The sequence below is a fragment of the Boleophthalmus pectinirostris genome, unplaced genomic scaffold (genome assembly GCF_026225935.1).
Source record: "Boleophthalmus pectinirostris isolate CB_2022bp ecotype Guang Dong unplaced genomic scaffold, ASM2622593v1 HiC_scaffold_19, whole genome shotgun sequence".
NCBI classification, from domain to species: Eukaryota; Metazoa; Chordata; class Actinopteri; order Gobiiformes; family Gobiidae; genus Boleophthalmus; species Boleophthalmus pectinirostris.
In genome coordinates, this window is record NW_026571140.1 from 27,229,010 (window position 1) to 27,244,463 (window position 15,454).

The 15,454-nt window shown below is 36.1% G+C and overlaps 1 protein-coding gene and 1 non-coding gene across 3 annotated transcripts in view; one reads left to right on the forward strand and one right to left on the reverse strand.

The window, feature by feature from the left end:
* ly75 (lymphocyte antigen 75) overlaps nt 1–12,376 on the forward strand; it is a 30,227-nt gene extending 17,851 nt beyond the window's left edge. The window contains exons 26-35 of one of the 2 annotated variants that reach the window (XM_055154439.1): nt 769–931; nt 1,509–1,673; nt 2,168–2,290; nt 2,863–3,048; nt 3,515–3,738; nt 5,469–5,676; nt 6,233–6,394; nt 7,040–7,156; nt 7,242–7,421; nt 10,446–12,376. In XM_055154439.1, the coding sequence (XP_055010414.1) occupies nt 769–931; nt 1,509–1,673; nt 2,168–2,290; nt 2,863–3,048; nt 3,515–3,738; nt 5,469–5,676; nt 6,233–6,394; nt 7,040–7,156; nt 7,242–7,421; nt 10,446–10,618 (1,701 nt within the window). In that variant the 3' untranslated portion in view covers nt 10,619–12,376. The remainder of the gene's footprint in view (nt 1–768; nt 932–1,508; nt 1,674–2,167; nt 2,291–2,862; nt 3,049–3,514; nt 3,739–5,468; nt 5,677–6,232; nt 6,395–7,039; nt 7,157–7,241; nt 7,422–10,445) is intronic. The other variant, XM_055154440.1, reaches the window with a different exon arrangement.
* Nucleotides 12,377–13,501: 1,125 nt separating this feature from the next.
* On the reverse strand, nt 13,502–15,448 carry marchf7 (membrane-associated ring finger (C3HC4) 7). The gene is made up of 2 exons (XR_008632272.1): nt 15,017–15,448; nt 13,502–14,902 (listed from the first exon to the last, which is right to left on the reverse strand). It is a non-coding gene; the product is annotated as a membrane-associated ring finger (C3HC4) 7 (transcript).
* Between the last annotated feature and the right edge of the window lie 6 nt (nt 15,449–15,454).

The window sequence follows — 15,454 nt, forward strand, 5'->3', positions numbered from 1 at the left end:
ATTAAATCTTTAATTGTTATTTAATTATAAAGTATTAATGGCTTTTATTTATGTAGCACATGTTTAAGCCAACATCAAGTTAACATCTTTTATTACACTGAATTGTTGATTTGGGATGTGTATGTATAACAATGGTTGGGGAAATTCCACAAAAATCAGCATCATCTTTACCCTATTGAGTTAGCTATGTTAATACTCAAGCATGACTACATAATGACAGTATAATTTTAAGTTAGATTTACTTCTCCTTTTTATAGAGATGGTACTTGATGGTGTAGCTTTATATGTCAAATGCAATTCAAAGGTCCTATATTATGCTAAATTTAAGCCATATTAGACTGTCGTTGCCTTATCAGAAACATACCTGGAGTTGTGTTTTGTTTCATTCACACATGTTTGAGTAACCTGTAACCTATTATTAGTCTGTCAAAATGCTCTCTTCCACCTTGTGATATCATGAGGCTGTAGTTTTCATGTGAACAGCTACTTTTTACTTTTTCTTCAGTAGAGATGAGCAATTCCAGGGCTGAAAGTATCCAAATGGTTCAAGTGAAAGCACTTCATGTATTACTTGGTGAAACAGAGTGTTTTTTGTCTGAGAGAGGACCTCAGTCTGAATAGAATTCAGGGTCGGTGTGTTAAAGATGTGTGAATGAAACAAAACACTACTGGAGTGTCAATGTTTTATCTAATTTATTTGCATTTATTTTGCCTGTACTGTACAAACATTAGTGATCATTCATTAGTACTGTATCATTTTAATCACAGAAGGGAGTCCACTACCGCTGGACAGACCACAGTCACACAGTGTTCAGCCGCTGGGCCCCTGATGCTAATGGGGGCTCCTGTGTTTACATTGACACTGATGGATTATGGAAAACCATGGAGTGTGAGGAGAAGCTGGGAGGAGCAGTGTGCCACAAGCCACATGGTAAGAGCATAATTATACTTTTACATTAAAGACAACCTATTGTGCTTGTGTCTGGTGTATAAGTATAATCTGTGACACCCCTGGAGCCTTAGGTCATAATTTTTACATTTTATATTGCATTATTCATCTAAAGTGATGTAATAAAATGGGAGCTGCTGTCATAGTAAACATCATCACAGAGTGGTGAAATTATCGGCACCTCCGATGGATAGCTGCACATTGCGCTAGAGAGGTGTTCATTGGTACCAAAATAACTACATAGCACTGCCGAATCATGCGCGTATCACAGATTAAGAAAATAAAAGGCAAAGGAAGTAAGTGCTGAGGAGAGGGAGCACACCCTGGTGGTGAAAACTGGGATTGATCGGTATCTTGTAAATAAACAAATAAAGATTGCCCAAACATGCATGACTGTTAGACTTGTCTTGGATCTTTAATTATACAATACAAAGACAAAGATAGAAAAAAAAATTACAAACTGTTTTAATGCCAAGATTTACAACATTCCTTCATACAACATAAATAGTATTTTATTAAATTAAATCCAATACAAGTTTAATATACTCATATTTTACAGAAGACACCATCTCGACACCAGACGATGTTGCAGTGAAGTGTCCTCATAAAATCAATGGTGCCAACTGGATCCCCTTCAAAAACAACTGTTACTCGCTGCAGCTGGTGTCCTCCAGATGGGAGCAGTTTGACAAAGGACAGGCCCGAGAGACCTGCAAAAACCTGCGTAAGTCTCTACCTCTGTATAGCAAAGGGTCCACTCTGTTTTATGGTGCTCTGTAAATGTAAGATTTAATTAGAAAACCCATTACTGAAGGTTTTCTTTTATAATTGTTTCTATATTATACATTTTAGTTGTTTTTTTATGGCACATAAACAATACTAGATTACAGCTTGATGATCCTCCTTTTGCTTTCCAAACCATAAAACACTTTTGCAAGACATAAGTCACATTTCTGGTATCATTTAGGAAATTAATATTATTTTGACATTACAAACAACATTGGTAGTTATTAAAACAAAAATAATGACACAAACATGACAGATCATACAAGCTTTAATCCTTCAAGCCATACAACCTTCATGCTTATCAAGTACACTGTGTTTTTACCAGAGAGATACAATAGATTTTTTGATATTTTGACAGTGATTGTTAAAGTCTTGGTCTTTTTTGTAACTGTTTGTGGCATGTTTTTGATAACATGTCCTTTGTGTTTTCAGATGAAGATGCTACCGTCTTGACCATCAGAGACGCAGAGGAGAATGAGTTTATCAAACAGCAGCTTGCCCCTTTCCGAAGCCTTGTGCAGTTCATTTGGCTGGGCATGTTCAAAGATGACAATGGTTTGTCTTGAAACATGTATTTATTATAGATTTATTAAATATAACGTGTAGAAAGTCACTTAAATAGTTAAAGGTCCTATATTACGGAAATTTGACTATTGTGAGTTTAAGCCATGTTATAATATTTTTACCTCATCAAAACATGCCCAAAGTTGTGTTTTCGTTTCATTCACACATGTTTGAGAAACCCTGTATTATTAGTATGTCTACGTCACCAAGCTCAAAAGGGTTTGGGGTGTGAATGAAAACAAAAATACAACCTGGTATATTTTTGATAAGGAAACAACATTATAACATGGATAAGGTCCCAACTGTTTTCCAAGTTACAGTTGGTGCATGGTGCGTATAAAGATCTACAGGATGCACATCTTACCATGTCAATGAAAAATTGTGTTTGTCTTAAAAGATAATAATATATTATTAGTATATAAATATTATACACTACATGCCTCTTTGTTATTTGCATTTACAAGCATAGACATTGACAAAAATAAAGCAAATATTAAACATTTTGGTAAATTTGCCTGACACTAGATAACAGAGCTTACATAATGTATCTTTTTCCTCTGCAGATGACCAGATGAAGTGGTTCGATGGCACCAATGTTCAATATAATAACTGGAAATTTGGCAGAGTGGACGTTGACAAACCTTTCTTAGCGGGACTCAACACTTTCGGAGTTTGGTTCTTCATCACCAACAGGAACTATTTCCAGGAGTTTAAGCAAAAGATGATTGTGGCCTGCAAACTGGACAAAGGTGGGGGTCTCACAAACTCATCACAGGCCACAGTTGTGATTCTAAATATATTTTAGATTTAATTTGGAGACAGCTGATTTGGTCCGTTTAATTAATTTTTTTTTACGGTTTATTTCAGCTTCTGAACTGGTCTAGAATTTCTTTAATTAAATTTGCTTTAATTTACATTAATCTTGGTTTAGTTTATGTACAGTAGGTTTATGTTAATTATTTATATTATAAGTTAAGTTACAGGTCAGATAAGTGGAGTGGCAACTTGAAGAAATACAAGATGTACAAGTTTAAAGTTACACTGTGGAACATTCCAAGCTAAGAATTTTCCTAGTGCTCCTTTTAGTTCACTAAGATGATACTATGAAATCCAGTAGTGATAACTGTTTTCATTTTACATCACTTCATCACATCACACATAGTTTTAATTATGCTACATTTAATTCACATTTTTTTATACTGTTGATTTTCTCAGATGAAAAGAAAAAGTACAACACATCAGTCATTGACTTCCAGCGCTATGGTAACCTGACATACCAGGTGCTGCCCCAGAAACTCACCTGGTTCCAGGCGTTGGAGGAGTGTGGGCGACGCGGTGGTCACCTGGCCAGTGTCCACGACCTCCAACACGATGCTCACATCAACCTCATTGCAAAGACAGACGGCTTCCCTCTCTGGATCGGACTGTCCAGCCAAGATGTAAGAATAACTGAAAAAGCATTGCATTTGTGCACTGTGTAACTTTTCGGTTGTGGGTCTGTCACCTTTTTGTTTCTACAGATATGATATTGCTCTGCCTGCCCTGGAATGTTCTGCAGTATGGCCTTAAACAGATCTACCTTACCTTACCTTATTTATTCAATTACATGTGATTTTACTGCTCAAAAATACCTATAAAAACAGGCATTCTGACCTGTAACGTTGTCTTGTTTGGTCTCCATGAAGATAGAACGGTTTAATGCCATACTGTGAAACAACTCCATAAAGAAAAGCATTTCACAGACTCTCCACCATAAAAGTTACACAATGCACCTTTAAACTTTAAATAAACTAGGAAGTTATGTAGGAGGTTTTTCATTTGCATTATTGTATTTTGAAGTTATCTGCCTGATATCTGACTGAGAGAAACGGGCAAAAGTATTTACACAGTATTAAAATATGCTAGAAAAACCTGTTTGAACCTACTTTTATTTTTAGTCAACAATGAGTACTACAAATGTATTTCACAAACAAGTTACTTAAAGTACAAATTAAATATTAAATAGAAAAAATTTATTCAAAACACAGTGGCTGACCCTGTTTCAAAACATGATGTTTCTCAAGACAGCAAATGTACCTTTGGTAATATAGAAAAAGAAATCAATGCATGCACTTATTGAATGTTTTGAATGAACACTGGACTGCAGTTCAGACAAATGGTGAGAATTGGGTCAGGAAGGATGTCTAATAAATCATATTGTATCCAAACTAAAATCAAATGAATTTAATAGGGATGTAACTATATCCAAATCTCTCAGTACGATATAACGATATGCATCTTATAGTACGATATTTAACGTGATATTTTGGACAGGCTAATATAATAGTAGACAGGATACTTTTTTGCTTTTAAAATACCTTGACAAGATTTAGGTGCAGTGTCATAATCCTAAGAATTTAAGTAATAAACATATTTCTTGATGTTGTCTGCAAAACTGCCTAAAACGATGCATTTAAGCAAAGGAATTTGTAATTTGATAACTTGTGACAATATTATTTTGGGAGTTTTGACAATACTATATCACGATATTTCGGTTATTGTTACATCCCTACCAGTTAAGCAATTAATAATTCTCTGCCTTTATAAAGTAGTGGGGCTGCACATTCGCAGCTGAATCGAAATCACAATTTGAATTGATGCAATTATGAAATTATGAAGCCAGCAATTATTTAGACAATAAGAAAGAGCAAAATATCATAAAAATATAATACAAATCTTCTACTGGTGATTCAAACGGACCTCTGCAAACATGTTCTGAAATGCATGGGATTCTTGTAGTAACTGATCAGATCATATTTCAGTCTTTGCTCAAATGCTGATGTTGTACAATATTCATTCTGAACAGAATCCTACTGTTTAAACATATTTTGCAAATCTAATCGCAGTTGTTTGTCAGAAACATTATTCATTATAGATTATAAATTATTTTCCAGTGGACCTCCCATTTGTTGGAGAGGATATGAGCACCTGGGCTGGCAACCACTTTGTATACTGTGGTCCAAAGCAAGAAAAAATGATCTGTCAAAGGCTTTTTTGCAGAAACGTTATTTAAAAATAAAAATAAAAAGCTTTTGGACATTGGCCATTTGAGTGTGCTATGCATGTTTTCACCCTTTAAAGTAGTACTCCCTGCACCTGCCTGGTTTAACTGATGTTTTTTTTGCTGTAGACTGGTGGAACTGATTTTGAGTGGTCCGATGGCACTCCTCGGAACTACACACCCACCATCACCGAACCTCAGTCCACCTCCAGCTCACCCGGTCCAGAAGCACGCTGTGTTTATGTGACTCCGGACGGAAAATGGGTGAAGAGCAGCTGCCAAACTGTGACCGAGGGAGCCATCTGCTACACTACCAACATGACCACAACCTCTCAGAGTAAGAGCATTTTGGGGTTTAAGATTTATTAAGACCATAATTATAGTTTATTATAATGATCAATAATCATATTAGTTTATAGCCAGATACAGGTTAGTGGGCATATATCAATATAACATGTTATAGTTTTAAATATATGTTAATATAATAGGTCATGTAGACACCATTACTCTATTCAAGCTGATTCTTTCCTCAAAATTTATGAACTGATCCAAAAATGCAAATGATTTATTTTTAGTTTTTAGCTTTACCTTTGCGCTCTTACTTACCAAACCCTCAAATATTTTGAATTAATACCTGATCCAGAAAATCCTTCTGAATCCTGTACCAGTCTCGGTACAAGCTTTCAATCCAATTTATTTGGTAAGGGTAGTTCACTCAAAATAAATATATTGCCTGCAAAACAAGATGTTCGCAAGAGTAATTTCTTTTAATAATTAAGTTATAGGTTTGAAAATGGGAAGGCACCTAAAAATCATGGATAATTTAGATTTTGGAATTGTTATACTAGAGACAAATATGTCTATCTTTTCTGCTTGTTTCTTGTGTGACCCAGGAGCCCGGTTGCAGGCAGCCCCAGCCTCAAACAGGTGTCCTCAGAAAGATGGAGGGTCTCTGTGGGTGCAGCACGAGGAGCACTGCTACGCCTTTGACATGAGCTTCTACAACTACAGCGTGTTCAACATGGAGAACGCCAAGAGCATCTGCAACAGTCTGGGTCAGTTTGTTCATCTTTAATCTAAGAACGCATTATGACCTTCTACTCTATCTGTTATCAGTGGTTATCTTTGTTATGGCCATGAGTTATATCGTATGAGTTACTTTTTGTAGCAGTGAGCAGGTAGTGGAGGAAGCTGTCATCAATGTTAGGGGTTAGATCCCAGGTTCAAAACAGAGCACTCTGCTGTTGTATTCTTGGGCTAAACTTGTGACTTTAGTACTTTTGGTAGTACTGTTTCTCAAAGTTTGAAGTAACAGCACTTTTATTTTTGTATAATAGCAATATCACATACACAGCAGTTGTTTAAGTTACATAATTTATTTTCAGTCTTACCTCAAGTGTGAATGCTCCCTAGATTTTAAATGTTGCTGTCTGCACTGAAAAAGTTGTTCAACCCTTTTTTGTCCCATGTATCTCTATAATAATCAACATTAAATTCATCATTGCAAAAGTAGACAACCCCACAACAGCTGCAGTTTTAGAGATGCACTGGCCAAGTCATCTAGCCAATATGGTCCATCAAGTGAAAGCTATTACACTTGCCATTTTACCTTATCTAACAAACCATTTTTGGACATGAAAAAAATAATCTATATCAGTATTAATTTAATTGTATTGCTCATTGCTGTACCCTGCCCACAGATGCTGAATTATTGACCATAAAGAGCAGAGAGGAGAATGACTTTGTTACCAAACACATTTCTGACGATCCTCTAGTGACCAGCAGAACTTGGCTTGGCATCAACCCTAGCACTGAAAGTACGTAGCCTATTCTAACCTGTAAATAAGAACGTAATATATATATTTTGTTCAATGGTTCTGACAAAATGATAAAATGTTTTAGATAAACCTTTGTCCTGGCATGATGGCACGACTCTGGAGTACTCAAACTGGAAAAATGAGGCACTGGCCAAAGCAGCGGGACCAAACCAGTGCGCCATCTTGAGCACTGCCGACGAAGGGACCTGGAAGCTGGTCCACTGTGAAACAATACGCAGTCGAGTTGTGTGTCAAACCAAAGCAAGTAAGTACAAGGACACAAGTAACTCTTAAAGGGGCTATATTATGTATTTTTAAATATGTTATGAAGTTGTTTCTTCATCACAAACATATCTGGAGTTGTGTTTTGTTTTATTCACACAAGTCTAACACACAAACCCTTCGTATTTAGGCTGAGTTCTTCTCTCAAACAGAAAACACTCTGTTCCACTTTGTGATGTCATGTGGTAATACAGGAAGTGCTCCAGTGTGTTTTTAAGATCCATACATTTGGATAATTTCAGTCCTGATTGCTAATCTCTGCTGAACTAAAGGTAAATGGAGCTGTTAACCTAAAAAGTACAGCTTCATGACATCACAAGTTGGAGCAGAGCATTTTGAGCTTTGGAAATGTTGTGTTATGAATGAAACAATATAACCAATGCAGGCAGCTTTTATGTCTTTGAGTAAGACACTTTACCCTCCTTATCACTGCAAAATATTGGAAAAAAATCAACTTACTTTTCTAACAAGAATTGCAATTACGAATATATTTGCAATATATGTTTAAAAAATGTATATTCTGTTCAAAGTGAATAGTGATAAATGACTCCAGGAGCATTAACATTTGAGAGAAGACTGAAAACTGATAAACTAGTACTCGCTGTTCTCACTGTAATGTTATTGAATAGATACATCTTACATCAGTGTCATCCAGGTACCTACATGATCATACATTCTATTTATTGTGTAGCTTTTTTGTACCTATAAAAAGAAGATGCACTACTCTTCTTTCCTGTTCTGATTCTTGGTTATTACTTTGGGCCTAATACGCTATTTACATAAGCCAGTGTACCTATTAAACTTCCCTATAGACATACTTCATTGCTTATAATTCTGCACACTCTTGCTTGTGGCAGCTTTGGGCTTTGCTGACAGAGAAGAAGCCTTGTACTACTGTAAATTGGGCCAGTGAAAATGTGATTTCAAACACATCCAACCACTGAACTTGTTTCATGTTGATTTAAATGTATGGTCTGTAGAGGAATAGAGCGGCACTGCTGTGAAATGGCCTACTTTTTCTTCGAGACGGCTGCTTTGACGCGTGTGCTTAGGGAGTGGGTTTGCACGTGATTGATTGTGGATTCAAATTTTAGCTGTAATCGTTTTGCTGTGATACACTTTTTTAGAAACAGTGTTATTTTTATGTTTATGGCACTAATAACATGGACATTTGGCATAATTATTACTTTTAAATACATGTATAACATTCCTTCGCCCACCATTTAAACATACATTCTAATATTTCAAACAATAGCACATAAAGGGATATTTCTGCATTTTTGTGGCTCATTTTACCGTTCTTTCCCTTTTGTCTGATATACAAATAGCCTTACAACCTTCGCAATACCTGATCTTGTCTGATCTCTGAAGCTAAGCTGGGGTGAGTCTGGTTAATACTTGGATGGGAGACCATTGGGAATGCTCAGAGCTATACTGGGGTAGCAGTGGTTCAGATAAGTGAATACTGCTGTTGCTAGGCCTGTCAGGATAACAAATTTTAAGAATGATATATCGCTACAGAGAAATATTGAGAGAAACAATAATATCGAAACTACTTTCAACTACTGACACAAAGCAGGATAATCCCAGTATAAACCATTTTTAATTAGACAGTATTAGTAAAAGGCCTGAGCTGCAACAAATAAATAGAAGAATTAAACAATAATTAAAGCTGCCCATGGCGATGATGGCCCTCGCCCCGGCAGGTACGCCCCTCCCACGTGCCCAGGCGCAGATCCTCCCTCAAAAAAATTACGCAGTGCACCTTGAAATTTTTTATTTTTATTTTTTTTATCTCTGCACCTCGCTGATCAACTGTGAAAAATACCCCCAATAATGTAGACCTTGCATGTCTATGGTAGGGGGTACTATTAGTGTTCAGTTGTATTAGACTTCATAGTCCGTTATATTCTGGCCAGGCTCACGCAATTGTGATTTGAATTTAAGCTCTCTAGACCAATGTCTACTGTGGGCTTGAAAAGTCATCAAAGAAATTAAGGTGTTTTTTGCTTGCGTGCTACAAGTAAACCATAAGGAATATCCCCAAAAAACTGATCATTTTAAATTAAATGTCTCTAGGTGTGGCGCACCAAATTTAGACCAAAAACCAGGGACTAGTAATGTTTTGCAAACACGAAAACAAAACAGTGGTGAATTTTTAATCCAATATGGCCAGATTTCTGTTCATCATAGGGGTATGCACCAATTCGATTTGGGTTGTCTTTGGTTTGTCGTTTGTCTAGGCCTAACTCCCATAGGGGTCCATTTCTAGGCAGCTCTGTTGACCCCGGTTACTTTGGGTATTGTCATATTTTTTACCGGACCAGTCATTCCCATACCTGCTTTAGGGACTTTTCATCAACGTTTAGTCCCTCAAAAACTCAATCGTTTACTAGGAAAAATAACAATAGAGAAGAAGAAACGGACAAAGAACAATTAGCCACAGAAGTTAGTTATTGTATTCTCTACAACTCAAATCTTACCTTATTACATAAAAAAATTACAAAAATGTCCTCAGTGTTTCCTTTGCAAGGAAATTTGACACACGATAAATATTCAGCCCCAAAATATATTGTTCCAGCTTTCATATACTGAATGATAAATCAATACAGTAATTAATTGTTACAGGCCTAGGTGTTGTGTCTTTCAGCTAGACACATCGGCAGCATTAATATTGTTATGCACATAAAACTAAATACATTTAAAATCACATTTTAGTACATTTCTGATGATAGAGAGAGAGACAGATATCTTTATCTTTATGGTTTAGAGTAAAAACAAACATACAGGTGATATAAAAAACATACGAAACAATGAGAAGTCCCTTAACTTCTTGGTTTGCCATAATATTGTTATTGGGATAATAATAATTTAAAAAAAAAAAGGTACACAAGACTGCCTTCCCCTATGACGCCATCCAGTTGTAGGTTTTGAAAATAGTTGCAGAAGGCATTTTATACATGCCACTCTGTCACTGGTTTTCACTGACTTCTCTCTCTCTGTTCAGGTAAAGGCACACCTGTGGCTGCGGTCTTCTTCATCCTCATCCTCGTGCTGCTGCTTCTCGCTGTTGGTTTTGTCGTGTACAAGAAAAAGCGCCACCATTTCAGCACCACCGTGCGCTACAAACGGACTTATGACCAGACGGACTCCACGAGTATCGTCACTGATCCGGAGTGAAGCAGCCACGCATCAAACTAAGATTTACTTAAAACAAGAGCTACTATCGCAAACGCCTTTTCGATTTTAAATTATTTATTTTTGACCCAGCTGAAGAAGAGTTGTGTGTATAACTGTAAATATTGAGCTGTGAATACATTTTTATTTAGTGGGGTCCCTTAAAGATGCACTGTGTAACTTTAGGTTGGTGGTCCGTCATCTTCGTGCTTCTGTACATGTCATTGTTCTGCTTGGAATATCCCACAGTATGGGAATTATTATTTATTCAATTATTCAATTATTATTCAATTATTAAACAGATCTACTATGCATTTATTAAATTACAGGTGATTTTATTGCTTCAAAACACCTAGAAAAATAGGCATTCTGGGTTGCCGCTCCACAAATCTGACCTGTAACTTGGCCTGGTTTGGTCTCCATGAAGATACACTGCAAATTTGTCTGATCTGGCCAAGATTTTAAAATTTATATCAGGTTATTGAGCTTGTTTTAAGATTTATTATTTACTTACTAGTTCTGAGACTGTTTAATTCTAATCTAGAGGTAGTTTATTTTAAGATAACTTTATAATTATCTTGCTACATGGACAGATAATTTCAGAACTTTTAAGTAAGTTTTTTTTTTTGCAGTGTAGAAAGGTTTAATGCCATACTCTGAAACATTCCAGGCAAAGCAATAATATCTCCATATAGACAGGCAAGTGGCGGACCCTCCACCAGAAAAGTGACACAATGCACCTTTAACAATGTACTATAAATGTCCCAGGGTTTTTCATGCACTGAAGAAAGTGACTAACTATCAGGGATAACTGACCATAATAATTGTAATGGCAAAAGTAACAGTATTTGAAAGGGGATTTTAGTTTAACATTTTCTTATTACTACTGATACTCCCCTTGTTTTCTTCACTGATACGCCAAGAAACACACACTGTTTTTTTCTATCAACTTTGTATTGACACTGTATTGGCTAATGCTGTTTTAAGTTGCACTCTTCCAAAAACGTGATATTATTTTCTAGTCGAATTAACAGCCATGGATGAAAAAATCCCACTGATTGTGCCTTTGTATTTGTAATCTTAAAGGTTTCTATAATTCAATACTGATTTACTTTGGGACACGGTCTTAAAATTCTGATTGTTATAATAAGCCTGTGTATTGTATGTACAGTGGATATGCCTATTTGCTATGCACTACTGGGAAAGAGAGCACTTTATTGTGTTAAAGATACACTGCGTAACTTTTCTAGTGAAGGGCCTGCCACCTGCTTGTCTTCATGGAAATGTTATTGCTTTGTCTAGAATGTTCCACAGTATGGATTAAACCTATCACAAGGGAGACAACCAGTTTACAGCACTATACTACATTATTTACAGAAGGAATGATTGTATTTTTGAGCAATATTAACACCTGTAATTAATAAATGTTAGATGATTATGTTTAAAGTAATACCATGGAACATTCCAAAGCAGTAGGTAGCAGACCCTTCACCAGAAAAGTTGCGCAGTGCACCTTTAAGCTGCAGATTTCTCATGTTGAAGCACAATGAGCTTTTTAGAGATTTTGTAGAGATGTTGAAAAATTGCACTGGTGTTTACTGAAAATGCCTTGTAAATGTAAATATGAGTTGTTTTATAATTGATCAAACCAAAGATGTCAGTCAGGGTTGTGCTTGCTGCATGTTAACAAGGTCATATCATCAACTTTATCCACCCGCTCAGATCAGGTACCTTCCAATAAAAGTCATTTTCTTTCAAACAGCTCGTCTACTGTGTGTGAGTGTTGTATTTTTGTTTGATTCATCAACAGGCGAGTTGAAGGAGGAGGACAAAGGGAGCTGTTGTCCCAGGCCCAGAATTTGACCATTTTCTGCTTCATTTATATTAGAGGGGGCCCATATGTTTATTGCCCCTAGCCCCCAAATTTCTGTCAAAGGGCCTGTTTATTTGTAATATACACTACCAGTCAGAAGTTTGGACATACAAATAAAAACACTGAATGAGAGGATTTTTTTTTACTATTTTCTACATTTTAGATACATACAGAAGACATCAAATATATGAAAGTAAATATATGAAAGAATTATGAAGTAAATAAAGTTAAATAACTAAATATTTTTCAACAGTAAAATGTGGCTACTTTGAGGATTTAAATAATTGTTCTAAATATTTTTACATATTATTTACATTTTGTCTTTGCAACATACATACTTCATACATGTAACATATTCTCTGTGTATATAAAATGTAGAAAGTAGAAAAAGTAAACATTGAAAAGCTGTGTCCAAACTTTTGACTGGTAGTATAAGTTTTAAAACATTATCTGAGAATGATATCACTCCTTTAATTTTGAGGAAATTGTGCTTTACTGTACTTTGTAACTGGGGTGGACCATTGATAGTTGCAAACTCAGGCTGCAGTGTCCACTAAAAATTGGGATTATACAGTAGAAATGCCAAATCTGCTTTTGTTTCACAGCAGTGGAAGCATTACTAATGTATGTAGTAGCTATTTTGTTGTTTATTTGGTCATTTGCAGCACAAGGATGTAGCCTGTGCCTAAATTTGGATCATGACATTATCAAAAGAGTACTTCTAATGCCAAACCCAGGTAAACAATGTCACAAGTATAAGAAAAGCAGTGGACTTAATAACAAAAACAAAACTGAATACACTGACCTCCTGTTAAAGGCTTCTGCAGTATCAGACTTTTTAAATCTATCATTCAGGTGTGGTAGCAGCAGTAAAATTAAACCTCATAGTAAATACTTATATAAAAATAAAAGTGGGAAGAGCTTATTGGTTATAAGTAACATTTTGTATGATTAAGTTCCTTTTCACCTTTGAATACATTGAATATATGAGGGGGACACCAGTGACAACAGCATAGTCATTGTCAAATCTTTATTCTCAAAATATTGCATGAAACTAGATTTGTACATAGGTACATAGGATACAGCATTGTAAATAAACAGAAAGTTAAGGAGGTGTTGATTGTTGTTGCTCATGTAAATGTATGAGAGAACAAGACAAGAAAACAATTATAGACTTAATATTCTGAACCAATTAAAAGTTTGTCACATAACAATTTATTAGCTTAAAGCACTTGTGGTTTAACAATTAAAAGTTTGCATTTATACTTAATTATAACAGAATAAAGTGCACTCAAATAATACAGCCGTTTCAATCAATCAACACCCATGTTTAGTTTGCATATAAAGCAAAAACCAGCGGCAGCAGCAAAGGCATGTTTTGTGCACCCAGTGTCCTCCTCGGCCACTGTAGATTGGGTCAAAGCGTGTGTCAAACTCTCTGGCTGCGTCCCATTTCTCTTTCCTCATTTCCTCACCACTTTCCTGCACAATGGAGGAAAGAATTCATGAAGACGGAAGCCCCAGATGCAGAGGAGACACAGGAAGGAGAGAGGAGCAGAAGAGGAAAGGAGCAGAGGAGGGAGACCAAAATGACTTTACAATATTAGAGGATTACTTTATAATATTACTAATCCAGAACTTTTTAAAAGTTAAAGGTATTGTGTACCTTTTCTGGTGGAAGGTGCATCAAATACTTTTCTTCATGGAGATGTTATTACTTTGTCTGGAATGTTTCACAGTATGGCATTAAATCTTTTCATCTTCTTGGAAAACAAACCAACAACAGAGCAACTCCGCTCACTGTCAGACTGTCTAATTTCTAGGTGTTTATGAGCAATAAAAGTAAGGTAGAGCCATTTAATGTCATACTGTGGAACATTTCAGGCAGAGAAGTGACGTATCCATAGAAACAAGCAGGTGACAAACCCTCAACTAAAAAGTTACATAGTGCACCTTTAAATCTTTGGTTTCAGATAAATGTGTTTTAACATGTTTTTTTTTATTAGTTTTATTATCAAATTCTGAATAATGCAACATGTCTAAAATCCTTTGCTGCCATCTCTGTACTTTCACTCTTCACTCTCAACAATACAAGCTCCTCACAGTGAGACAAATATAGTTTCATCATTTTATCTGATGTCTGCCTCCTGAACCCCCCCTCATGTTTCCTCTGTGGGTTCCTTCACTTGTCTCTTCTGAGCTTTCGGGACACCACTTAATCTGGCGCATTTGACTGACAGCTGAAAAATGGAGGATCGAGGAGAGGAATCGAGGAGAAGGAAGCGAGGAAAGTGAAATGAGATATGCCTCTGTATCCAACTTCCTGTTTCCACCATCTTAATATTCCTCCAAATCGTCATCCAGGTCGGAAAACTCAATAGACGGCCGAGTATCCCGCCTCTCACCTTCCCTGTCTGTAAATAGAAATCCAAATGATCACTTTATCCAGTTTTACAACTCGGTGCAAATAGTGCATATAGCAATAACAAAAAGCAGAAATTCAGTGAAGCAATATGTGTTAGACATACTTTCAAGACTGTCCATGTGTTCATGAAGGATTCTCACCAGGTTGAATAACTAGGTGAGAAAGGGGAGAGTTGTGTCTTTCACCGTTCAAAATCTACAATACACATTACTGACTACAGCCATGTCATTTTAATAGCAATAAAACAATGCTTCGTCACAAAATGTCAAATGCTGACACACTAAGTCCGTGAACCGAGAATATATTGCAGCAGAGGCATGATAAAGAGGATTTTTAAATTGTATATGTCAATATGTACATGACACGTATGCTCAATTTTGCACTGGACAATGTATTGGATTTTACTTGGCACTCCAAAAATTAGCTCACTGCCAGCCAATTGATTTGTACATGGAACTACATGGACCATAATCCTTTGCTTCGCTTTGTGTAGCCAACATTTATTAACATTTTTATTTAACACTTCATTCTATTCAAGTAA